At 44.6% G+C, this 26,680-nt stretch overlaps 1 protein-coding gene across 3 annotated transcripts in view; it reads left to right on the top strand.

Annotated features, from left to right (window-relative positions):
- Nucleotides 1–26,680, top strand: part of LOC115472398 (ectonucleoside triphosphate diphosphohydrolase 8-like) — a 454,313-nt gene that overhangs the window by 164,967 nt on the left and 262,666 nt on the right. For all 3 annotated transcript variants that reach the window (XM_030206671.1, XM_030206673.1, XM_030206672.1), the window contains exon 4: nt 7,689–7,839. In XM_030206671.1, coding sequence (XP_030062531.1) covers nt 7,689–7,839 — 151 coding nt within the window. The remainder of the gene's footprint in view (nt 1–7,688; nt 7,840–26,680) is intronic.

Consider the following 26,680-nt stretch of genomic DNA (forward strand, 5'->3'; position numbering starts at 1 on the left):
CTGAATGGAAGGCCTACAAGTAGATTTTCAGTAATTGAAGGGAAATATAAAACATGAGTGTACAGAAGGGATCACTGCCTTCCTTCACTAAGGGAGTCCAGTAAGGAAGAAAATGTAGAATACAGAGTTGTGAATCTCCCACCCTGTGGCCCATTAGGAACTTAGTATTCTACCCAAGATTTCTGAAGACGTGCTGAGAGAGGACCTGCTGAGGGGAGAAATTCTTTAAGTTATCTCACCTGCTGGAAATTGGGAAAATGATTTCTTTTTTACATCTATTTCAAAAGGAGAGGTGACAGAAATAATTTCATTTGAAGTCCCCACACTTCTAAGAGTTAGATCTCGCATAAAAGAAGACAGCTGCATCTTTTAGTCAATAGCTATGGAAAAGTTAGGGACTTTGCTAGGGCCTTTTCTGTTTTCTCTTTTCTTTGAACAGGTGCAAATACTTCTGCAACTACAGTATGGCTGTGAAACATAGAGGGGCATTTTCGAACGGGGCCGGCCATCTCTAAGGGCACCGCGAAGGTACGAGGCCAACCGTATTTTCAAAAGAGATGGCCGGCCATCTTTCATTTCGATAATACGGTTGGGGCCGGCCAAATGTCAGAGATGGCCGGGTTTGAGATGGCCAGCCTCGGTTTTTGCCGATAGTGGAAACCGAGGCCGGCCATCTCAAACCTGACCAAATCCAAAGCATTTGGTCGTGGGAGGAGCCAGCATATGTAGTGCAGTGGTCCCCCTGACATGCCAGGACACCAACCGGGCACCCTAGATGATGACAGATAAAGACCTGTATGGTCCATCCAGTCTGCCCAATAAGATAGAGTCATAGCATAAGGTATGATGTGATACTACATATGCATATTTAATCTTGATTTGTCCTTGCCATTTTCAGGGCACAGACTGTAGAAGTCTGCCCAGCACTAGTTTTACTTCCAAATTGCTGGAGTTGCCATGTGTTTATTCCACACATTTTTAAATTCAATTACTGTTTCATCTACATCACCTCCCATGGGAGGGCATTCCAGGTATCTACCACCCTCTGTGTGGAGAAAGTCCTTCCTGACATTATTCCTGAATTGGACCCCCTGCAACCTAAATTAATGTCCTCTAGTTCTACTGCCTTCCTGTCTCTGGAAAAGGTTTGTTTGTGTATTAATACCTTTCAAATATTTGACTGTCTGTATCATATCATCCCTGTCTCTCCTTTCCTCCAGAGTATACATTTTTAGGTCATCAAGTCTCTCCTCATACGTCTTGTGATGCAAACCCCATACCATTTTCGTTACTTTTCTCTGAACTGCTTCAAGTCTTTTTATATGCTTAGCAAGATTTGGCCTCCAAAATTGAACATAAATGGGGCCTCATCAATGACTTGTACAGGGGCATCAACACCTCCTTTCTTTTTCTGGTTATACCCCTCTCTATGTAGCCTAGCATCCATCTGGCCATAGCCACCATCTTGTCACATTGTTTCATCATCTTGAGATCCTCAGACACCATCACCCCAAGGTCCCTCTCCTGAGCTATACTCACCAATCTCTCACCTCCTATCTCATACATTTCCCTTGGATTTCTGCACTCCAAGTGCATCACTCATATCAACAAAACTGTCACCCCAATTACAGCTTCTGTCTCTGTGCAGATAGAAAATGTGATCCAAGGAGAGGGCTGGTTCTCTGTGCAAGATGTCTACAGCTTGAATCCCTCATGAAAAAAATGAAAGGCCTGATAGAGGAGGTGGCAAGGATGAGAATCATCTGTGAAAATGAGAAATACATTGATGAAATGCTTCATGAAGTACCAAAATTTGCAGCAGTGGGGAAGAAGATGTGCTGAAAATAGAGGACTAGACTCAGATCATGAGACTCTGCAGAACTGATACCATGACTCCACCTGCCCTCAAACTGAGGATCTGGTATTATAGCCCTGGAAGTGGAGGAGGTGAGAGCGTCCCAGGGAGAGGAGGAATCAAAGCTTGAAATCTCAGAGTGGCTGGATCACTGACCACTAGGGGGCAAATGGTAGTGGTAGTTGGTGATTCCATTCTGAGAGGTGCAGAGGTGTCTATCTGCAGACCAGACATGATGTCCCGGGAAGTGTGCTGTCTGCCAGGTACCAAAATTCAAGATGTTACAGAGAGCTTGCCAAGACTCATCAAGCATAATGACTGTTATCTGATGGTGCTCCTCCATATTGGCACAAATGATACTGCTAAGTACCCCTCTGGACATATCAAAAGTGACTTCATGACTCAGGGAAAGAAAGTGAAGCAGACAGGTGAACAGCTGGTATTCTCGTCAATCCTCCCTGTTGAGGATAAAGGTCAAAACAGAGAAGCTCACATCCTGGAGATGAATATGTGGCTGCCCCCAGGTAAGTGAAGCATTAAATACCTCTACACAAATGGGAAAAAGGTATAGTGTCTGGAAAGCTGTATATACTAATGCTCTTAGTATGGGAAATAAGGATTTGTGTCTGGGGCTGTGATAAGAGCCTGATTTGGATATAGTGGCGATCACAGAGACATGGTTCACAGAGAACCATGACTGGAATATCATTATACCAGGTTATAATCTGTTCAGGAAAGACAAGGTAGGAAGAAAGGGGGCCTGTCAAACAACTTCTGCAGGAGGACTGTGCCTTGGAGGCATGCCAGGCACAATCCTCCCACAGAAGTCCTCTATAATCAGAGTATAAATTTGCATGCTATTAGCTTTGATCATAGGGGTGTTCCTTTCGGAACCTATTACAATCCAACTTACTCACGCATTCAGATTACTGCAACAGTGTTTTCTTAGGATGTAAGACCCTAATCCTGAAGAAACTTCAGACTACCCAAAACACGGCAGCCAGACTTATCTTTGGCAAGTCAAGATTCGATAGTGCAACACCTCTTCGAGAGAAGCTTCATTGGCTCCCCATCAGAGAAAGAATACATTTTAAAGTCCACACTCTGATTCATAAGATCATATATGGAGAATCCCCTAACTACATGAATAACCTCATCGACCTCCCAACCAGAAATAGATCATCATCTTCTCATACTTACCTCAATTTACACCTTCCCAACTGCAAATGTATTAAATACAAGACCTCCTATGCATCCAGTTTCTCCTTTTTGGGCAGCCAGCTTTGGAACGCTCTGCCAAGATCCATCCGAACAATCAACGACCATCTACCATTCAGAACAATGTTTAAGACCCATCTCTTCAAGAGAGCTTACCCTAATGACCCAACTTAACTTTTTAAGCCCACCCACATGATTCCTGCCCCGACGATTATTATACCTTTGACCATGTCTCACAATCTCCTTATGCTCATTCCTCAATCTCTTCCTCTCCATCCTTCCTACTCCTTACCCCTCCCAATCTCTTCTCCTTTTGCTCATCCTATCTTTGTTTACCTCTCCATGCTCAATTTACATATTCTCAAAACCCCACTACTACTATGTTTACTACAACTTGTAACATTCTCCTTCAAGACTTTGTAATTCTATTTACTATGTAAGCCGCATTGAACCTGCTATGTGTGGGAAAGCACGGGGTACAAATGCAATCTTCTATATAAATAAAAATGTAAATGTTCGTTTGTTCAAAATCTTAAATCTCCGAAAGTTCTTCACCGATTGCTTTCAAATTTGGACACAACGTTGCATTCGAATACGCGCATGTTTTTATATGCCTACTATTATATAGATGTCACAGCTGTCGTACTCGTGGACCGGAAGCAGTACGACGAGTAATTGCAAATCAAATTGAGGAAGAACAGCCATCACCGAATGAGCGAAACAGACAAAGAATGGCTCAAATACATGCCGAGGAAGCAGCAGAGCGACGTGCAGCCAGACTTGATGATGCACGGTTGCGAGCACGGCGATCGCGTTCTGCAGCTTCAGATCTGCTTCGTTCTCAACAGAATCAACGCAACAGGCTGAGAGTGCCTTAAATCTCCAAAAGTTCTTCACCAATTGCTTTGAAATTAGGCGCATGTTTTTATATACCTACTATTATATAGATGTCACAGCTGTCGTACTCGCGGAGCGTAAGCAGTGCTACGAGTAATTGCAAATCAAACTGAGGAACGGCCATCAGTGAACGAGCGAAACACACAAAGAATGGCTCAAATACATGCCGAGGAAGCAGCAGAGCGACATGCAGCCAGACTTGACGATGCACGGTTGCGAGCACGGCGATCGCGTTCTGCAGCTTCACATCTGCTTCGTTCTCAACAGAATCAACGCGACAGGCTGAGAGTGGCTTAAATCTCCAAAAGTTCTTCACCGATTGCTTTGAAATTTTGACACAACGTTGCATTCGAATACGCGCATGTTTTTATATACCTACAATTGCAAATCAAACTGAGGAAGAACGGGCATCAGCGAACAAGCGAAACAGATAAAGAATGGCTCAAATACGTGCCGAGGAAACAGCACAGCGAAAAGCATCGCTTGAGGCTCGTGATCGATCATTGCAAGATTTGCATGGAAACATCAGACCATTTGGGAACACATTAATATTGCTTGCAGGAGATTTCAGGCAAACATTACCTGTAGTTCCTCGATCGACACCAGCGGACAAAATAAATGCTTGCCTAAAATACTCTACTTTGTGGCAACACATAAAGACGTTAAACTTAAGTACAAATATGCATGTCCAGCTGCAAAATGATCAATCAGCTCAGATATTCTCACATCAATTGCTGAAAATTGGGAACGGAAAGGTGCCGGTTGATCTGACCTCAGGACGAATTTCATTGCCTCATAACTTCTGCAATTTAGTGACCTCAAAAGAACAATTGGTTGAAAAAGTATTTCCCAATATTCAAACCAATTATAAGGATCACGATTCGCTGAGTGAATGAGCTATTCTTGCTGCCAAGAACAAAGACGTCTACGAACTGAACAATATTATTCAGTCTAACATTCCAAGCGAGCCACTCACATACAAGTCTGTCAGCACTGTTCTGGAAGCAGATGAAGTGCTTAATTATCCAACAGACTTTTTCAATTCACTCGATCTGCCAGGGATGCCACCGCACGTACTGCAATTGAAAATCGGCATGCCAATTATCATGTTGTGAAATATCAACCAGCCAAAGCTTTGCAACCGTACGCGGCTTGCAGTAAAAAAATTAATGAGCAATGTCGTACAAGCAACAATCTTGACAGGACCTTTCAAAGGTGAACATGTCCTCATTCCTCGCATTCCTATGATTCCAACAGATATGCCATTTCAATTTAACAGATTGCAATTCCCAATTCGATTGGTATTTGCAATCACCATCAACAAAGCTCAGGGCCAATCTTTAGAATTCACCCGTTTACATCTACACACGGATTGCTTCTCACATGGACAATTATATGTTGCATGTTCTACAGTCGGCAAACCAGACAGTTTCTATTTCTGCACACACAATGGAACAACAAAAAATATTGTATACCCACAAGCATTGTGAAATTAAACATATTAGAAACGTGCGCTTCCTCTTTTCTTTCTTTTCCATTTAACCAGACTGAGCCACAGCAACGCGTGGCCAGGTAGAGCTAGTTAATAATAATAATATAGCCCCACGCTGTTCCAGTGCTGTTTCTAGAGCGCTATTTGGAACAGCACGGGGCTTCTGATCTTTGGCACCTGGATTAGTTGCCAGTTGAGTGAAAGGCAACAGAGGGTAGTGGTAAATGGAGCTCACTCTGAGGAAGATGTTACCAGTGGTGTGCCACAAGTTGGGTTCTTTTTAACAATTTTGTAAACAATATTGCTGAAGGGCTGCCTGGTAAGATTTGCCTCTTTGTGGATGATATTCAAATCTGCAATAAGATAGACACCTCTGATGATGTGGATAACATGAGGAAGGACTTAGGGAAGCTACAAGGATTATCTGGAATTTGGCAGTGAAGATTTAAAGCTAAAAAATGCAGGGTCATGTGTTTGGGCTGCAAAAATCAAGGGGAATGGTACAGTTTAGGAGGTGAAGAACTTTGGTGCATGAAAGAGGAGCAGAACTTGGGTGTGATTGTACGTGATGATTTTAAAGTGGCCAAACATGTAGAAAAGGCGATGCCAAAAGCTAGGAGGATGCTTGGGTGCATAGGGAAAAGAATGGCCAGTAAGAAAAATGTGATGATGCCCCTGTGTAAGATTATGGTGAGACCTCATTTAGAATATTGTGTACAATTCTAGAGACAGCATCTTCAAACAGATATAAACAGGATGGAGTCAGTCCAGAGGGTGGCTACTGAAATGGTTAGTGGTCTCCATAATAAAGCATATGGGGATAGACTTAAAAATCTCAATATGTATACATTTGGCATAAATGTACAGGAGGCAAGTCTCTTTCAATTGAGAGGAAGCTCAGGAATGAGGGGGCATAGAATAGGGGGATAGGGGATAAACTCAGAAGTAACCTGAGGAAATACTTCATAGAAAGGGTGATGAATTTGTGGAATAGCCTCCCATTGGAGGTGGTACAGATGAAAACAGAATCTGAATTCAAGAAAGCTTGGAATAAGTACATAGGATCTCTAAGGGAGTGAAAGGGGGAGTAAATGGCATGAATGGGTAGATTGATAGGCCATATGGTCTTTACCTTCATCTTTCTATGTTTCTAGGAGGGTAAGGAAAAGGGTAAGTGAAAGCACAAGAGTGGTGCCTGTTCCCTTAAGTAAAAGGAAAACACAGGTGAAGCCCAAGGTAGAAGGTGCCTTAATGAGGAAAAAGGATGGAGATTGTATCCTGACCCCAAAGAGAAATAAAAATAGAAACATTGCGACCAGTTCCACATTTAAGTCATAGAATGGATTAGAAAGTGGGACCCAAGTCCTAGGTGTATTCTGATGGCCTAGTCCTTAGAGGTTTAGCATGGAGAGTACATAATGATTGAGGAGCCTTACATCCTAATGAGGAGAGAAGAGACTGAAAAACTGCACAGTCTATGAGGAGTGAGAGAGTGGAGACCAGAATATATCCCATGCCCTAAAGACTGACTATATCAAGAAATGGGATCTGTAGAAACGGCTTTGGTTAAGGATAATAATTTCCTACATAAAAGATTGGAGTACCTGGAAAACCAGGCTAGAAGACTTAACCTCAGGTTTCTTAACTTTCCCAAATCGCCTTTAATTTCCCCTTTGGATATGGTTAAAAAATATGATTGATATTCTTGGAATGGATGCATATTCCTAAGAATGGTATATCAATAGAAATCAAACAAAATAAAACATGGAAAAGAAAATAAGATGATACCTTTTTTATTGGACATAACTTAATACATTTCTTGATTAGCTTTCGAAGGTTGCCCTTCTTCGTCAGATCGGAAATAAGCAAATGTGCTAGCTGACAGTGTATATAAGTGAAAACATTCAAGCATTACTATGACAGTCTGACAGGGCAACCTTCGAAAGCTAATCAAGAAATGTATTAAGTTATGTCCAATAAAAAAGGTATCATCTTATTTTCTTTTCCGTGTTTTATTTTGTTTGATTTCTATTGATAACCTTAAGAGTGGACTAACACGGCTACCACACTCCTCTACTTAAGAGTGGTATAGAAATTCCTAATATATACATACACGATTTGCAAGTGTGTTACTTAACTGTAGGGATATGTGTCACCTCACTGCTACATCTATACCATTATTTCATGACTGCTGCTTTTTTTTTTTTTTTTTTTACATTTATTTAGGACCAGGAATCTCCTCTTACTTTGATAACCCATCACAAGCTGGGGAAAGCTTGAAGACCTGCCTTAATGAAGCCATAACCATTATTCCATCCAAGAAACAGAAGGAAACACCCGTTCTTCTTGGGGCTACTGCAGGCATGAGGCTCCTCAGGTAACCTAGCATAATGGTGAACTGTAACATATGAGGCTACTCTAGTATTATTCTGAATGAGGTTACTCAGGTATGTATATCACATGAGACTGCTCAGGTACTCAGGCATTAACATTGTGGGTGACAGCACATAAAGACTGAAATAATCTATCTAATCTGCCCAGTAAGTTGGTTGAAGATGTAATCACTGTTCCATGCAAGTTACTCCCCTATACTTTAATTCAGGGGGTAATTGCACAGAGTGTGTAACACATAGTATGTTCTGATTGTGTTACATACAAGGCTGCTAAGCTACTGTTATTGTTACCCCAAGAGTCTAAAATATGAATGTAGTGACTGTTCAAAGTGGGATACTAGTTTTCAGTGATCATGTCTTCCATTTTGACAGTTATGATGTTTATTTTGGATTTGTTATTGATTACCTATCTTTATATAGAATCCTTATCAAGAAACTCAACAAGCAAGATTAGAAAGATGTTCCCATGGTGTATACACAATTTTCAAAAGCATTCTTTAACTCCACCACTTACCCATCATCTCTCTCTCTCTCTGCAATGCATTTACTTCTGAGGTAACATCCACTTGCTATTACCCAGATGGACTTAAATAAAATTAATAATGACCAGACGGATGACAACATATTAATAACGCCATGTATTAAACGTAATAAAAATCAGAACAACAAGCATACATTGAAATGTCTATACGCAAATGCCAGGAGCCTGAGGCATAAGATGGGAGAGCTGGAGTACATTGCACACAATGAAAAACTGGATATTATAGGCATCTCTGAGACCTGGTGGAAGAAAGATAACCAATGGGACACAGTCATACAGGGCTACAAATTATATCGCGGCGATAGGGTGGATAGGATTGGAGGAGGGGTAGCACTATATGTAAATGAGAACCTTGACTCAGATAGGCTGCAAATATTGCAGGAGACAAAACCCCGATTGGAATCCTTGTGGATTAAAATTCCACGTGAAAAGGGAAAAGGGATGGTGATAGGAGTGTACTACCGTCCGCCTGGCCAAGATAAGCAGACAGACGCAGCAATGTCAAGGGAAATTAGGGAAGCGAATAAAAAGGGCAATGTAATATTAATGGGTGACTTCAATTATCCGGATATAGACTGGGTGAATGAAACATCGGTACACGCAAGGGAGGTGAAATTTCTTGATGAAATCAAGGATTGCTTCATGGAACAGCTGGTTCAGGAGCCGACAAGAGAAGGGAAAATACTAGACTTAATCATTAGTGGAGCTCATGATCTGGTTCGGGAGGGGGGGGGGGGGGGGGTAACGGTGCGAGGGCTGCTTGATAACAGTGATCATAATATGATCAGTTTTGATATTGGCTACAAAGTAAGTGAACTTAGGAAATCAAATTCACTAGCGTTTAACTTTAGAAAAGGAGACTATGATAAAATGAGGAGAACGGTGAAAAAAAGACTGAAGGGAGCGGCTGAAAGGGTAAAAAACTTGAATCAGGCCTAGGTGCTGTTCAAAAACACCATCCTAGACGTACAGGACAAATATATTCCACGTATTAGAAAAAGAGGAAAAAAGACCAAATGTCAGCCGGCGTAGCTAAACGGTAAGGTAAAGGAAGCTATTCGAGCCAAAAAAACAATCCTTCAGAAAATGGAGAAGGGAACCGACTGAAGACAATAAGGTAAAGCATAAGGAATGTTAAGCCAAATGCAAAAAGGAGATAAGGAGGGCTAAGAAGGACTTAAGTTAGCGTTAGAAGTGAAAACACATAGCAAAATTTTTTAAAGGTATATTAAAAGCAGAAAGCCGGCTAAAGAATCGGTAGGGCCGCTGAACGACTGTGGTGTTAAAGGGGCGATCAGGGAAGACAAAGCTGTAGCGGAGAAATTAAATGAATTCTTTGCTTCGGTCTTCACCGAGGAGGATTTGGGAGGGATACTGGTGCCGGAGAAGGTATTTGAAGCGGACGAGTCAGAAAGACTAAATGATTTCTCTGTAAACTTGGAGGATGTAATGGGGCAGTTCTACAAACTAAAAAGTAGTAAATCACCGGGACCGGAAGGTATTCATCCCAGAGTATTAATAGAGCTGAAAAATGAACTTGTGGAGCTACTGTTAGTAATATGCAATTTATCCCTAAAATCAGGTGTGGTACCGGAAGATTGGAGGGTGGCCAATGTAACGCCGATTTTTAAAAAGGGTTCCAGAGGAGATCCGGGAAATTATAGACCGGTGAGCCTGACGTCGGTGCCGTGAAAAATGGTGGAGGCTATTATTAAGAATAAAATTACGGAGCACATACAAAAGCATGGGCTACTGAGACAAAGTCAGCACAGATTTAGTGAAGGGAAGTCTTGTCTTACAAATCTACTGCATTTTTTCGAAGGGGTGAACAAACATGTGGACAAAGGGGAGCCGGTGGATATTGTATATCTAGATTTTCAGAAGGCGTGTGACAAAGTGCCTCATGAAAGACTCCAAAGGAAACTGGAGAGTCATGGGATCGGAGGCAGTGTATTATTATGGATTAAGAGCTGGTTAAAAGATAGGAAGCAGAGAGTAGGGTTGAATGGTCAGTATTCTCGATGGAGAAGGGTAGTTAGTGGGGTCCCTCAGGGGTCTGTGCTGGGACTGCTGCTTTTTAACATATTTATAAATGACCTTGAGATGGGAGTAACTAGTGAGGTAATTAAATTCGCAGATGACACAAAGTTATCCAGGGTGGTCTTGTCGCAGGAGGAGTGTGAAAGATTACAAGAGGACCTCGTGAGACTGGGGGATTGGGTGTCCAAATGGCAGATGAAGTTCAGCGTTGACAAGTGCAAAGTGATGCACGTGGGAAGGAGGAACCCAAATTACAGCTATGTCATGCAAGGTTCCGCTTTAGGAGTTACAGACCAAGAAAGGGATCTGGGAGTCATCGTGGATAGGACGTTGAAATCTTCCGCTCAATGTGCTGCGGCGGCCAAGAAGGCAAACAGAATGTTGAGTATTATTAGAAAAGGAATGGAAAACAAGCATGAGGATGTTATAATGCCGTTATATCGCTCCATGGTGCGACCGCACCTGGAGTATTGTGTTCAGTTCTGGTCGCCTCATCTCAAAAAAGATATAAAGGAATTGGAGAAGGTGCATAGAAGGGTGACAAAAATGATAAAAGGGATGGGACGACTACCTTATGAGGAGAGGTTATGAAGGCTAGGACTCTTTAGCCTGGAGAAAAGGTGGCTAAGGGGTGATATGACAGAGGTCTACAAAATTTTGAGTGGGGTAGAGCGGACAGATGTGAAGCGTTTGTTTACGCTTTCTAACAATAATAGAACTAGGGGACACAAGATGAAATTAGAATGTGGTAGGTTTAAAACAAATTGGAGAAAGTTTTTCTTTACCCAGCGTGTGGTTAGACTCTGGAACTCATTGCCGGAGAAGGTAGTGACGGCAGCTGGCCTTGCTGAGTTTAAAGGGGGTCTGGACAGATTCCTGAAGGAAAAGTCCATTGATCGTTATTAAATTTGGGGATTTTGCCAGGTTCTTGGGGCTTGGATTGGCCGCTTTCGGAGACGGAGTGCTGGGCTTGATGGACCTTTGGTCTTTTCCCAGCGTGGCAGTGCTTATGTACTTATGTACCCTCTAGGAACTTAGCTTGTTCCTCTTTGAGAAGAACATTATTTGCTCTAATTTCCCATCTTATCCCAGAGGGGGAGACTGGCGACTGTAAAGTGGCACAACTCACTGATGTCACCATCAACTGGATAAGAGGACGCCGATCTCAGGTGTCGCACCAAACATAAGAGTAGCCACAGTGGGTCAGACCAATGGTCTATCTAGCCCAGTATACTGTTTTCAACAGTGGCAAAGCCAGATCACAAGTACCTGGCAGAAATCCAAATAATGCCAACATTCTATGCTACTAATCCCAGGGCAAGCAGTTGCTTCCCCATGTCTGTCTCAATAGCAGACTATGGACTTTTCCTCCAGGAACTTGTCCAAACCTTTTTTAAACCCAGCTAAGCTAACCGCTGTTACTACATCCTCTGATGGACCCTTTGTGCATAACTTTGTGCACAATTTTGTATGTTATTTGTAACAATTTTAGGGTTATTTGGAAATACTGGAGTCTTTGTGTTAAATTTTAATAATGGATTACTATTACTATTTCTAGTGCTTTCTAAGGGGTGGGCCTCAGGGCAAGTCCAACTGTAGACCACAATTATATTCAGTGGTGTGCAAAAGCCGGTTGTTAATTTTTGTGACATTTTGCGAGCCCTTTGTTGAGACCGGGTGAGCTGGTTTGCCTCTCCTCCCCCTGAGCCGCAGGGTCCCAGCATATACCTGAAGGCAGCCACCCTGGTGGTCTAGTGGATTCTTCGGGGCAGGAAAGATCCCTAGTCTTTCCTGCCTGCTGCCAGCGCTGACCCTTCCACTGCCGCATTGCTCTGAGCAGGAGTCCTCCAACTGTATTGCTGCCAATGGGGGGGGGAGGGGTAGTGCTTCAATATTGTATTTTCAATCGCTAGGGTTCTCTTCAGTCCTGCAGAGCTTTCTTGTCCCTCACTATTGAAAATGTGATAGTGAAGTGGCATCCCCCACTGGCAGAACTGTAGGTAGAGGAATCCCGCTCATCTTAGAAGGAACAGTGATTACTACATGCAATAAATGAATGCAGGGCACAACAATTCACCTACACTGAATTTTAGAGACTCTGTCAAATAATTTAAACTAGAAAAAGGGGTTCTTAAAAATCAGTTTTCCTTCATTTTAAAGGTATATATCATATCCATGTTTTTTTCTGCTTATTATGAAGCACTTGCTTAGATTTCATGTTTTATTCTGAGTTTAAATGTCTCATATGGTACATGTGATTCCCTTTTACATGTTAATTGTATTTGCTATGGACAAAATGTGTCTTCTTGGAATTATGGACTATAGAATGTATAAAATCATAATAAATATATATTATTTAGCTTATATTTTATGCTATTACTTATTTGTTGTAGAGATAATATATAGAGAAATGTTATCTGCTTAAAAAATATATTTAGTTTTGTGGTGTTAATTTGGGGTTAGATCTGCTGAGTTGCAGTGCATTCTTATATATTGGCCTAATTTCAATGAAAGTGGTTATGGTGCAGGATATAAATATGCATGGTTATTATCTGCTAATCCTGGATGAGTGGTATATAAAATGATTTGTAAAAAATATATATTTATATACTACCTGGTAAGATAACTCATGTAGAGCTGCCAAGTTACCCAAGTCTAGGACCAGTTCTGTTTTTCAACTTACATTCAAAAATAAGGTTACCAGACATCCCTGATCTCTAGTGTTTGTCCCCGAATTTGAGAGCTTGTTCCAGACTGCTCAGCTTCTCAAATTAGGTTCGCTTTTGGTGTTTTAGCAAAATATATAAAGGGCTAGGTTTACTGAGGGCCAGATGCACTAAACTTAACAAGCCAGCAACGTGGTTTTTAAACTGGTTCTAGCCAGTTTAGCGCGCAAGTAGTAAACCAGGACATCCACAAAAGGGTTCTTCTCCGAGCCATTTTCCTGTCACGGTAGCAGCTAACAAAAACGGAATACAAATGAGCTAATTACTATTATAATGTGAATGCGATGCGATGCACTACCGTTTCCGACCCCACGCACCATGGAAAACCTAACGGGAGGTCTGCAACTCTCGTTGGGGCTGCTGTGAGCAGGATCCATGCAGAGGAGGACGCCCATAGCAAAAATCGTAAGGAAAAAAAACATCCAAATGCTCGTCAGGGACGTCCTTTCAAGTGCCTAATATTTGGACACCCTTCACTCAAAAAAAAAAGGATGTCCCTGATGAACACTTGGACGTTTTTTTTCTTCAGATTTTGTGATGGGCGTCCTTCTCTTGGATGCGTTTTTCTTATGACTAAGGTGCCCGAACCGAAATGACCACCGCCGGAGAGAATCGGGGATCGGGACGTGCGAGGACGTCCAAATCAAAACTATTTGGACGTTCCTTTCAATTATGCCCCTCCAGGTCTCTCTCAGCCAATCACAGTGCGTTTAGCTGTTACTGGTGTCAGCTAAACGCGCTGTGATTGGCTGAGAGAGACCTGGAGGGGCATAATCGAAAGGGACATCCAAATAGTTTTGACTTGGGCGTCCTCGCACGTCCCGATCCCCGATTTTCTCTCCTGCTCTCTCCCTCTGCTGCACAAAATGCCCGGCAATTTATTGACGGCTATTATACACGCAGCTTGTCTGCGTGTATGAAGCTGTGTTTGGCATGTGCAGAGCAGCCAACATAACTCTTGGCTGCTCTGTGCATGCTCAGCTGGCCGACTGGCTTCCCCTCCTTAGGAAGAAAATCGTGTGCAAATGAGCTAACAGTGAGCAGCTCATTTGCATGCGATTTCCTTCATGCATGCCCATTTTTTACCGATGGGGATCGGTAAGGGAAGGGCTCTTTCCGTGGAGTTAGTTCATCTGGCTGTAAGTGGCGCTATGGGTGTGTTAGCATTTTTAACCCGCGTAAATGGTGTATGTGTGTTAAACGCTAATGCGCCCATAGAAATGTATAGGTGTGTTAGCGTGTAACGTGCCTTAAATTTACAGGCACATTAAAAACGCTAATGCACCTTAGTAAACATACCCCAAAGTCAATTATGTAATTTTGTGGTGGTAGGGCGTGCATTGCCACCAGCTGTATCTTCAAAGACATTCCCCTGGGCAGCTGGGTGTGATCCTTTAACTCTCCTGCACAATCCACCAGGAGGAAATTGGCAGCAACATTTCTTATCTGTGACTATCTGCTTTCTTTTCTCCAGCTTCAGTGTGTTAGACCTGCATACAGTGGTGTGCTGGAGCTGGCTCGGACCGCTTGTTAAATTTTCTTCCGACTTGCAAGACGGTTGTTAAAAAGCGTGAGTCGGCTCTGGCTCTCCTCCCTCCCTCCTCCCTCCCTCCGGATCCGGTCCCTCACCGACTCCTTGTCCTTCAAATTCTTCGGGGCAGGCAGTCTTGCCTGCCCGCTGCCAGCGCTGACTCTCCCCCACTGCCAGTTCGCGCTTTAAAAATGGCCACCGAGACTTCCAGAGGCGGCCTTACGAGACTTCTGTTGAAGTCTCGGCGGCCATTTTGAAGCGCGATCCAGCAGCGGGGGAGAGTCAGCGCTGGCAGCGGGCAGGCAAGACTGCCTGCCCCGAAGAATTCGAAGGACAAGGAGTCGATGAGGGACTGGATCCGGAGGGAGGGAGGGAGGAGAATTCGCTGAACAACTCGGGAGGGGGTGGCCGGGGAAAGAAGGGAGTCGCTGGGCATGGGTGGATGGAGGGGAGAGAAGGGTCGCTGGGTATGGGTGCATGCAGGGCAGGGGAGAGGAGGGTCACTGCTGGACATGGGTGGATGGAGGGCAGGGGAAAGGAGGGTCACTGGGTATGGGTGCACGCAGAGCAGGGGAGAGGAGGGTCGCTGGGTATGGGTGCATGCAGGGCAGGGGAGAGGAGGGTCACTGGACATGGGTGGATGGAGGGCAGGGGAAAGGAGGGTCACTGGGTATGGGTGCAAGCAGGGCACGGGAGAGGAGGGTCGCTGGGTATGGGTGCATGCAGGGCAGGGGAGAGGAGGGTCACTGGACATGAGTGGATGGAGGGCAGGGGAAAGGAGGGTCACTTGGTATGGGTGCATGCAGGGCAGGGGAGAGGAGGGTCACTGGACATGGGTGGATGGAGGGCAGGGGAAAGGAGGGTCACTGGGTATGGGTGCAAGCAGGGCACGGGAGAGGAGGGTCGCTGAGTATGGGTGCATGCAGGGCAGGGGAGAGGAGGGTCACTGGACATGAGTGGATGGAGGGCAGGGGAAAGGAGGGTCACTTGGTATGGGTGCATGCAGGGCAGGGGAGAGGAGGGTCACTGGACATGGGTGGATGGAGGGCAGGGGCAAGGAGGGTCACTGGGTATGGGTGCCTGCAGGGCAGAGGAGAGGAGGGTCACTGGACATGGGTGCCTGCAGGGCAGGGGAGAGGAGGGTTGCTGGGTATGGGTGCATGCAGGGCAGGGGGAGAGAAGGGTCGCTGGACATGGGTGGATGGAGGGCAGGGGGAGAGAAGGGTCGCTGGACATGGGTGGATGGAGGGCAGGGGAGAGGAGGGGAGAGAGAAGAAATGCTGGACATGGATGGAGGGGAGGGAAGAGTGAGGAAGGAGATGAGATGAGGGAAAAGGAAGAAAGGAGAAAAACTGCACATGGATGAAGAAAATAGGCAGAAGCTGAGGACCAGAAATGAAGAAGAAAGGAGGAAAGGAAAGAAATAAATGGAAAGGAAGCCCTGGAAACGGAGTTAAGAGGACAGATAGCAGCAGAATCGGATACTGTGCCAGCATGATCAGAAAAAACAGTCCCCAGACAACAAAGGTAGAAAAAAATCATTTTATTTTCATTACTAGTAAAAAAGGCCCGTTTCCGAAACAAATGAAAGGGGCGCTAGTATGTTTTTTTTTGTTTGATATTAATGCATATACAGTCATACTTCCACAGGCAGCCGGCACCCTGGCTTCCTTGTTTGTGTGTGGTGGCATTAACGTGTCAGCCCAAGATGTGCGGCCCTGGACATATAAATTGAGTGCCTGGGTTTTTGGAGGACATGGGAGGAGTGCAGGGTTTTTGGACGGGTGGGAGGGAAGGGGAAAGAAGAGGGTTGTTGGACATGGGAGGAAGGCTGGGGAGAGAGGCGGGGAGGAGGAGAGAGAGGAAGTGAGTATGGCAGGGTAGAGAGGACAGTTGGTGGACATGAGGGCAAGGGCTGGGTAGTGAGCATGGTTGGTGGACATGAGGGCAGAGGCAAGGGAAAGAGCAGGGTTGGTGGACATGGGGGGGAAGTCATGGGAGAGAGGGCAGGGGAGGAGAACTGGGGATACAGGTATGGAGGAGGGGAGAGGAAAGAGGAAGGGAGTAGGGCAGGGGAGAGAGGACAGTTGGTGGACATGCGGGTAAGGGCAGGGTAGAGAGCAGGGTTGGTGGACATGAAGGCAGAGGCAAGGGAAAGAGCAAAGTTGGTGGACCTGGGGGCAGGGCATGTGAGAGAGCAGGTTTGGTGGACATGGGGGGAGAGCAGAGGATTGAGCAGGGTTGCTTGATATGGGGGGATGGCAGTGGAGACAGGAGGGTTGTTGGACGGGGTAGAGAGTAATACAGCAAGTCACATGCATAGCCATTGCCACCTAGATCAGGGGATGCGCTTGGGAGATGTGCTGTGCTGGCAAAGTGTGATGGATTGTTGTGTGGGTTTGTGTGTGGTTACTGTTGCAGGGTGTTACCAGTGGAATGTGTGAGTTTCTGTTGTATTGTGTGTGTGGCTTTGTCTGACAATGGGTTTTTTTGAAATGTAAGGGTTGTTGTGGTGGTCAAGCTTTTGCTGAGTGGTGGATAGTTTTTTTTGTGTGTGTGTGTGTTGTGCTGAGGCAGCAGTGTTTTAGGTGGGCTGAAGGGAGAGAGAGACCGATTGAGTGTGCATGTATCTTTGTGCATCTTCTGTTGTTTTGTGGGGTAGGGGTGCTTCTGTAAGTTCATGTGTGTCATGGAGCTGCATTGTCTGTATATGTGTGACTGAGTTTGTGTGTGTGTGCAGTTTGTTGGGGGGGGGGGGGGGGGTGGGGGGGGGGGGTTTGGGGGATGTGCTGTGCTGGCAAAGTGTGATGGATTGGTGTGTGGCTTTGTGTGTGGTTATTGTTGCAGGGTGTTACCAGTGGAATGTGTGAGTTTCTGTTGTATTGTGTGTGTGTGTGTGTGTGGCTTTGTGTGTCAGTGGGGTTTTTGAAATGTAAGGGTTGTTGAATGGGGGTCAAGCCTTTGCTGTGGTGTGGATAGGTTTTTTTTGTGTGTGTGTGTTGTGCTGAGGCAGCAGTGTTTTAGGTGGGTTGAAGGGCGAGGAGCACTTTCTTTTGCTTTCTTTCTTTTTTTTTTTTTTTTGCGTTTGTGGCCGGCTGTAGGTTAAGGTTTGCAGAGGAATGCGCTGTGGGAAGCAGCGCCGACTTTCTTGTGCTTTTTTTTGTTTGCGTTTCAGTCTGGCTGTAGGGTAAGGTTTGAAGAGGAATGCACTGTGTGAAGTTGCGTTGTCTTTTTCTGGGGTGCAGGGGCTCGGTGAATGCTGGAGGTGGGAGATGGGTTGCGTGAGGCGGCGGATGTTTTTTTTATGTGGGCGGAAAGTAGTGAAGCACGGTATCAGGCCGTCAGAGGTTGAACCTGGAGGGTAACGGTGGATGAGGAATTCGCTGCGGGAAGCAGGGCCGTCTTGTTGCGTTTGTTCTGGGCACCCCCGAGGTGTGAGATGGCTTGCTTGCGGCCAGGGATGGTTGGGCACGTCCTCGGCCGCTTCGGCAAAAATGGAAGAGGGAAGGTGGGGGGGGGGGGGGGGGGTAGTTACCTGCACCGGCGTGTAAAACAGGGTATTCGTCTTTGTAATGATGGAGGTGTTGCGCCGTTGTGTTGTTGTTTTCGGTAGGTTGTTAGCCAGTCTCCAGTGATTCTTAGGCAGGGGAGGAGGAGGGAAACACGCTCCGTGTGTTTCGCTACTCTTTCCCCAGCCTGGGTCGCTGTTTGATGCTGGCTAGGTCGCGGGTAATCCTTGCAGCTGTCCTGCAGCTTGTGCTTGCTGCCCACGTCCTAGATTGTGAGTGGGACGTTGTTCTCCGTCTCCCCCCACTCGACGTCAAGCGAATACCAATTTAGTCCATTTTCGCACATACCCACAGCAGGAATATTCTTCTCTCTTTCCAGCGGTGGTCCTGTGCTCTCCGTTCTGCACAGATAATGAGGCATTCTGCTGGTGAATGCTCCTCCCTTCTTGGCATGTAGTTTGTTCTGATAGGTCCGTCGGATGTTGCGTAGCATTGCCTGGTAACGTTTCAGCTTCTGATTGGTCCGTCCTATGTCGCGTTGCGTTGCCTGGTAACGTTTTTGCTTTGTTCCTGTGCGCTTCAGAATGTCAAGGGTTCTTTTTTCTCTTCGTTCAGTGATGCCTTTTCTGTCATTGTTCCGCCCTCCTCGTCATCACGTTTGACGCAAGGGCGGGGCAGGGAGACAGTAGGATGGCTTCACCACCATGAACTTACGATCCCTTGACGGAGTGGAGTGACTTCAGATCCTTGTCTTCAGAACGTTGAGGGTGCGTTTTATTATAGTAGATAGTGTTTGGAATATGTTCACTTTGAGAATCAAATGCTCAACATTAAAAGTTTATATTTATTTACTTATTTATGGCATTTTATCGCACATTAAATATGAATTAGATTGGAACCTGGGATCATTTAATTTTTTTTTCCTGGAGTAATGCATTGCCACCCCCCCCCCCCCCAGGCTCTCTCCCCGGCTATAGCCAGCTCTGCAATTTGGGGGGGGGGCGTAGAGGGGGACCGGGGGGGCACAGAGGGGGATCGGGGAGAGAGCCTGTTGTTAAACATTTACCAGCACACTACTGCCTGCATATGTTTTACATGCTGTTCAACATAGCAGTCACTTTTACTGTTACCCCATAAATTACAAGGATAGCTATCAAAATATATCAAAACCGTAAGTAATATGAGAGAAACAGAAAGTAAAAACATAAAAGCACAAGTAGTCCAAAATAATAAGAAACTGCAGTGGACCTCTCCTATATTGGGGCTGCAGGTTATCCCAGAGGCAAAATTGTACTTTAACACTTCCAACTTTCTCCGTCACAGCACAAAGACAAAAGGACCCTGCTAGTGATCTTAAGATATTAGATGAAATAGTAATTAGACGTGGAGGGGCATAATCGAACGAAGACGTCTATCTCCATGGGCGTTTATCTCCGAGAACGGGTCCGTGAAGGGGCGGACCGAACCGTATTTTCGCAAAAAATAGACGTCCATGTTTTATTCGACAATTTGTGAGCTGGGCGTTTTTGTTTTTCAGCGATAATGGAAAATGAAAGCGCCCAGCTCAAAAACGAATAAATCCAAGGCATTTGTTCGTGGGAGGGGCCAGGATTCGTAGTGCACTGGTCCCGCTCACATGCCAGGACACCAACCGGGCACCCTAGGGGGCACTTTTACAAAAACAAAAAAAAAAGGTAAAAGAGCTCCCAGGTGCATAGCAACCTTCCCTTGTGTGTTGAGCCCCCCCAAATCCCCCTCAAAACCCACTGCTCACAAGTCTACACCATTACTATAGCCCTAAGAGGTGAAGGGGGGGCACCTACATGTGGGTACAGTGGGTTTGGGGGGTTGGACGACTAATAAGCATTAAGCAGCACAATTGCAACAGGTAGGGGGGGGGATTGGCCTGGGTCCACCTGCCTGAAGTCCACTGCACCCCCTAACAACTGCTCCAGGGACCTGCATACTGCTGCCAGGGAGGTGGGTATGACATTTGAGGGTGAAAATAAAAAGTTGTGAAACATCATTTTTTGTGGTGGGAGGGGGTTAGTGACCACTGGGGGAGTCAGGGGAGGTCATCCCCGATTCCCTCTGGGGGTAATCTGGTCATTTAGGGTACTTTTTGGGGCCTTATTCGTGAAAAAACAGGGTCCAGGAAAAGTGCCCTAAATTCTAGCTACAAACGCATACTTTATTTCCATTATCGGCGAAAGGCGCCCATCTCTGTTCGGGTGATAACCATGCCCCAGTCCCACCTTCACCACGCCTCCGACACGCCCCCGTCAACTTTGTACGCTTCCGCGATGGAGTGCAGTTGAAAACATCCAAGTTCGGCTTTCGATTATACCGCGTTATTCGTTTTTGTGAGATAAACGTCCATCTCCCGATTTAGGTCTGGACTTGGGCGTTTTTCTTGTTCGATTATAAGCAGGATAGTAAATTCAGAAGCACAAAGTGACTGCAGACTGTTCTGGGTTTCAAATAAAATTCCCTTTAATGGCCTCCCCAATAATGTCTGTATTACAAAAAAAAGAGGCAGGCAGAAGCTGCAGCAGCAGTTCAAATACCAGAAAAAAGAGGCACGCAGAAGCTGCAGCAGCAGTTCAAATACCAGAAAAGAAGCAGCCAAAAGGACAAGCCAGTGGCTAACAAATAAATGAAGTTTATTTAAAAAAAAAAACAACCTTCAGAGATAAGTGTGCTTGTATTGTGTATTATGTATACGTATTAATAAAAGCTCAATTTTTCAGCAGCAAACTGCCTGCATCAGGGCACGTTTATCCTTATTATACCTAAGAATGCTAAGGTGTGCTATACCTAAGAATGAAAACATATATAATAGTAAAATCATAATTTTAAAATATGCATTAGTTAGAACATAAAAAGAGTGGACACATTTACAGTAAAAGTGATGCATTTGATAAATAACATGCAGAAAATAAAAATATGAAATAAAATCCAGCTGAAAGAAAAAATGGGGCATTACCCTAATATGGGGCACACAGAGTATAGAGGTTGCTAACACTGGACCCCTCGAGGCCAGTGTAAATGACTAAAAAGAGAATCACAAATCTTAATTATTTAAATAAGAAACCACCAAATACAATTATCAAGAAGTGGCAGTTACCTTAGAACTAGCAACAAAAAAAGGAACATTTGTAGGGTCATATAGTACAGACCTCATACTGAAAGAGCAGGATACATACCAGTAAAACAGCTGGATCCCAAAATGAAAGCAGGCATGGTGGCAGTCATTTAACCTTGTCAGGACCTAATAGGACAGGTCTCATGTACATAGAACTTAAGCAACTCCATCCAGCAAGGGACTCTGGGAATATGGAAAAAAATTCAGATTTAAAGGATTAAATAGTACCAATCTCACATGGAGAACATTTTCCAGGCATGTAAATGCAGGGAGAAGGCGCCACTTAAAAAAACAAAACAAAAACAATGCCCAATATAAGTTAATAAAAACAGCCTAAAGTAGCTTTCAAATAAATTATTCTTGAAAAAAAAAATTGGGGGTGAAGTTGGGGTGATCATAAATAAGACACTAGCAGGCTTATTTTCGAAAGAGAAGGGTGCCCATCTTTCGACACAAATCGCAAGATGGGCGTCCTTCTCCCAGGGTTGCCCAAATTGGCATAATTGAAAGCCGATTTTGGGCGTCCTCAACTGCTTTCCGTCGCGGGGACGACCAAAGTTCACGGGGGCGTGTCAGAAGCATAGCAAAGGTGGGACTGGGGTGTGCTTAACACATGAGCGTCCTTGGCCAATAATGGAAAAAAGCACTTGACAAGCACTTGGCCGACTGTACTTGGTCCATTTTTTCTTGCGACCAAGTCTCAAAAAGGTGCCCAAACTGACCAGATGACCACCGGAGGGAATCGGGGATGACTTCCCCTTACTCCCCCAGTGGTCACTAACCCCCTCCCACCCTAAAAAAAACTTTAAAAAAATATTTTTGCCAGCCTCTATGCCAGCCTCAAATGTCATACCCAGCTCCCTGACAGCAGTATGCAGGTCCCTGGAGCAGTTTTAGTGGGTGCAGTGCACTTCAGACAGGCGGACCCAGGCCCACCCCCTCTACCTGTTACACTTGTGGTGGTAAATGTGAGCCGTTCAAAACCCACCAGGAACCCACTGTAGCCACATGTAGATGCCCCCCTTCACCCCTTAGGGCTATGGTAGTGTTGTACAGTTGTGGGGAGTGGGTTTTGGGGGGGGGTGTTGGGGGGCTCAGCACACAAGCTAAGGTAGTTATGCACCTGGGAGCAATTTCTGAAGTCCACTGCAGTGCCCCCTAGGGTGCCCGGTTGGTGTCCTGGCATGTCAGGGGAACCAGTGTACTACAAATGCTGGCTCCTCCCATGACCAAAGGGCTTGCATTTGGTCGTTTCTGAGATGGACATCCTTGGTTTCCATTATCACCAAAAATCAGAAACGACCAAGTCTAGGGACGACCATCTCTAAGGTTTCCCCGCCCCTCCATCTGGATGTTTTGCGAGGACGTCCTCAACAAAACTTGGACGGCCCTTTCGATTATGCCCCTCCACATCTCTGAAGGTTGCTTTTTTTTTTATATACTTCATTTATTTATTATTTATTAATCTATTAGGCTTTATTTATCGACTTTTTGAAGGAATTCACTCAAGGCGGTGTACAGTAAGAGCAATAGGCAATTATAGCAATAAAAATATTCAAATAACAATATAAAATATGGCATAGTATACTACTTACAATGTCAACAGAATACGTAATAGAAACATTTTAATTGATAGTGACAGGTATAAGCAAAGATAAAACATATACATAGGTAAGAGAGTAAGAAGATTTAGAAAGTAAGGTGACTAATTTAAAGAAAGTTGCCACATGAGGTCAGAGAGATGGTTAAATATTATCTCAGCTAGGATAGGAGTGGATGAACATGTCCTGCTGCAGTCTGTGCAGCCCCTGTCACTCCTTGTGTGTGTGAATGAGACTAACAAGTTAGTTACTTCTTCCATTAAAGGCCTGGTTGAAGAGCCAAGCTTCCTGAAGTAGAGATAGTCTTGTGTTAAGCGGAGCCTTTCAGACAGTGTATTCCAGAGTGCAGGGGCTACTCCGGAGAAGGCTCGCTTGCGGGTATCACATCATGTGTCTTTTGGAGAGGGTGTGGTTAGGGATAGTCCTTGAGAGGACCTTAGTGTCCTTGGCGGTGTGTAGAGGATCATCCTATTCTTCAGGTACTCAGAGCCTTTTCCTTTAAGGGCCTTGAAGATCAGACATAGAGTTTTTAATTTAGCCCTGTATTGTACCGGTAGCCAATGAAGTTTTTGCAACAATGGTGTGATGTGGTCACGTCGCTTGCAACCTTCTATGAGTCTTGCTGTAGCATTCTGAATCAACTGGAGCTGGTGCAGGCCCTCTGTAGTCAGACCACTGTGTAGTGCATTGCAGTAATCCAGTCTTGATGTTATCATGGCATGCACAACAGGGATAAGATTTACTTTCTTGATGTTGTAAGGAGGTTGGAGGGTCTAAGCAGCCCAGGAGGAGGTATGGGGCCAGACTACATTCCCCACAAGGCCCTGAGAGAAGGGATCGGGGTGGTAGGTCCCAAACCCGGTATGGCCCCCACGTGGAAGGGAGGGGGAAAAGGACTGGAAAGAGCAGCTGCTATGGCAGGCGAGGGCCAGAAGGGGGAGCAGGGATGACAAAGCTCAATACCCTTGGGTTAGGAATCAGTACAAGATTTCTTCCACCTGGGAGGGGGAGGAGGTCTCCAACCAACAGCCTAGCAGAGAAGGAGAGTTAATGGAGTGCTTGGAGGAAGGAGAGGCTGGAGAGACCAACACACCAGGTTTGGAGGAGCCAGTGGACATGGACTGTAATTGTACTTTGGGGCAGAGTTGCAGGGACTGAAAGCAGTGGGTGGTCACAGGAGTCAATTAGCCATTCTGCAACCACCCAAGCGGAAAGACTTTAAAACTGAAACCCAGGCTGTTGAACTGGGGGAGAACTGGGATTTAAAGGGAAGTTTTTTTTCTTGTTGCTTTATTTTGGAAACTGAATGGGACTTTAACCCCCTTGAACTGCGATTTTGTGGAGGAGGGGAAATAAACTGTTTGGAACTAAAAGCTGTGTTGTCTGGAAGGACTTTGTTTGTGGACTGCTGAAGGGAGCCTACCACCCCTGAAGGTTTGCTACCGGGATTACAGATATTACAATGTAAGGAGAGAGGCAGTGTAGCTATTGCAAATAGTAGAAGCAGCTCTTGAAGGTTGATTGTGTAACCAGTTGTAGAAATTGGTTTAATTTGTTTACCTTACTGCTGGGAGAGCAGGGGGGTTGGCTGGAGGTGTCCTGGGTTGTCAGGGAGATATTTAGCTAGGATGAATTCCTGCACATGAGCAATTCATACCAAGGAGACCTGCACTGACACCTGAAATTTTAAAAGTGCTAAAAATAAGTTTATTAAGTATTTGCATTAAATCTAATTGCAGAATTCAGGTGCTGGGAGTCTGTACTTGGTTGTCATATGCTCAGATTTGTTTAAATCATATGCAAATTAGTCTGTTTTTGGGAGGTTCTCATTTGCATATTTATGGGTAAAAGTTGATAGGAATGTTTACAGCCTTGATGTTAGGGCATGGCTCTGATCCAAAATGTGAAGTTTGATCCAAAATCGAAAGGGTTTATCTAGTGTTTTTGACTAAAAATTCCCATTAGAGTGTCTGTATGATAATCTGAATTCAAATAGAGCTCTCTGATTGGATGATCAGCTCCTGTTAGAAAATCTGCCCGGTAACAGAGAAGAAGAGAGCAACTGAAGATTTGGCCAAGACAGGACCTGCATCTGGTAGCTCCGTGTGTAAAACAGTTGAAAGAAAGAATTGTTGTTTGATCTAAGTTGACTAAAGTTATAAAAGAGTGCCTGATTATGTGGTAAATGAGAAAATATGAGTGAAAAGAGATTGGTGGAAATTTACAAGTTTGAGGTTTCTCTACTGAGAAAAGGATCTGAATATTTCAGGATTACTTGAAGCTTATGAAAAATAGAAAAGGGAGAATTTCAGATTAAAAGTGCTTAAATCCTATAAGCTATATAAAGGCTAAGTAGATTTAAGTGCCTGTAAGCAAGGAAACCTTAAGATTTGATCTGAAATTAATATTTGATCTGAGATAAATAGTTGATCTGAGATAAATGTTTGATCTGAATTATATTCTTTGGTGAAAAGGAGATAAGTTAGAAAAAGAATCTTTGGGAACTAAGAGGACTTTGCTCACATTTTGAATTAGCCAGATCAGTGGACTTACTGAATAGAGGGGAGTGGATCTATAAATGTGTGTATGTGGATGAGATCCAGCAGTGGGCTTCAAGATCTCAGCAGCTTGGAAGAAAAAAAAAGAGTTGCTCTTTATATAGTCAGGGTAAAGTTATAACAAAGCTACTTAGGAAATTAGAACTGAGGAAATTCAATTTATTTTATTTTTTCATAGTTTAGCACTCAGTCCAGGTTCCAGTTTCAGGCAGGCTGATCTAAAGACTCACACACTGCAGGGAGGCAGTATTTCTCCTTTTATTTTATGTTAGATTAAGTTTAGGGAGAAGAATCAATGGACGACAACTTCTAAAGGAGAGATCTCTCGAAGACTGCAACTGGAAGTTTTCCTTCAGCTAAGTACTGTGAAAGAAAAGTAAACCAACTGAATACAGGAAATTGAGGGAGAGAGACAATTCACACACTTTTTCTGAAACTCCTGTTTATCACACAAGTGAACTGAGATTTAATTTTGAAAATAAAGGAAGAAGGAGAAATCCAATTAGAATAGTTATACCAATATAAGACTAAGATTTGAAAGATTTTGGATAGTTACTTACCTTATAAATAAGCCCTGTAGGAAAGAAGTTTATAAAAATGTTTAAATGAGGGCCAAGATGGCGCTGTGAATGGACGCACCTGTGTTAGCTCCTGGAAGTTGCTCTGTTTGTAGGTCCTCTTCGGTGCCTCCGTCGCCTCATCAAACATGGGGAAACGGAGGGGAAAAGTGAAGGAACATCCCTCAGCTCCTGTGACTTCTTCGGCGACGAGGTAGACAACTTTGCAATTTTTCAGACAGCAACCGGGTCCTCAGGGTTTTTCGACCCCCTCTGCAACTCTTGGCGCTTTGGCGTCGATTGAGAATGGAAACGGGGCTTCCCTGAGCCCCGTGGAACGAGTTGCTCCACCCCAGCCTGGAGGGGAGTTGCTGGCAGCTCTAACAGAGAAGGAAGCCGAAGGGGCTCAGCTCGATCTGTTTGAGGGAGTGTCTGCAGTAACGGAGGCTGAATCTCAACACCGAGAGCTATTGTTACAATCAGCTTCAAAGGTATTGCCCCAGGACATAGTTTCTAAACTTGCTTGTGTTGAAGATCAACCTCACTCTTCTCCAGCCATTAGTGGTGTGAATAGACCATCAACTGTGACATTAGAGTCACTATGGGACATGGTTTAC

Source organism: Microcaecilia unicolor, chromosome 6 (assembly GCF_901765095.1).
Source record: "Microcaecilia unicolor chromosome 6, aMicUni1.1, whole genome shotgun sequence".
NCBI lineage: Eukaryota > Metazoa > Chordata > Amphibia > Gymnophiona > Siphonopidae > Microcaecilia > Microcaecilia unicolor.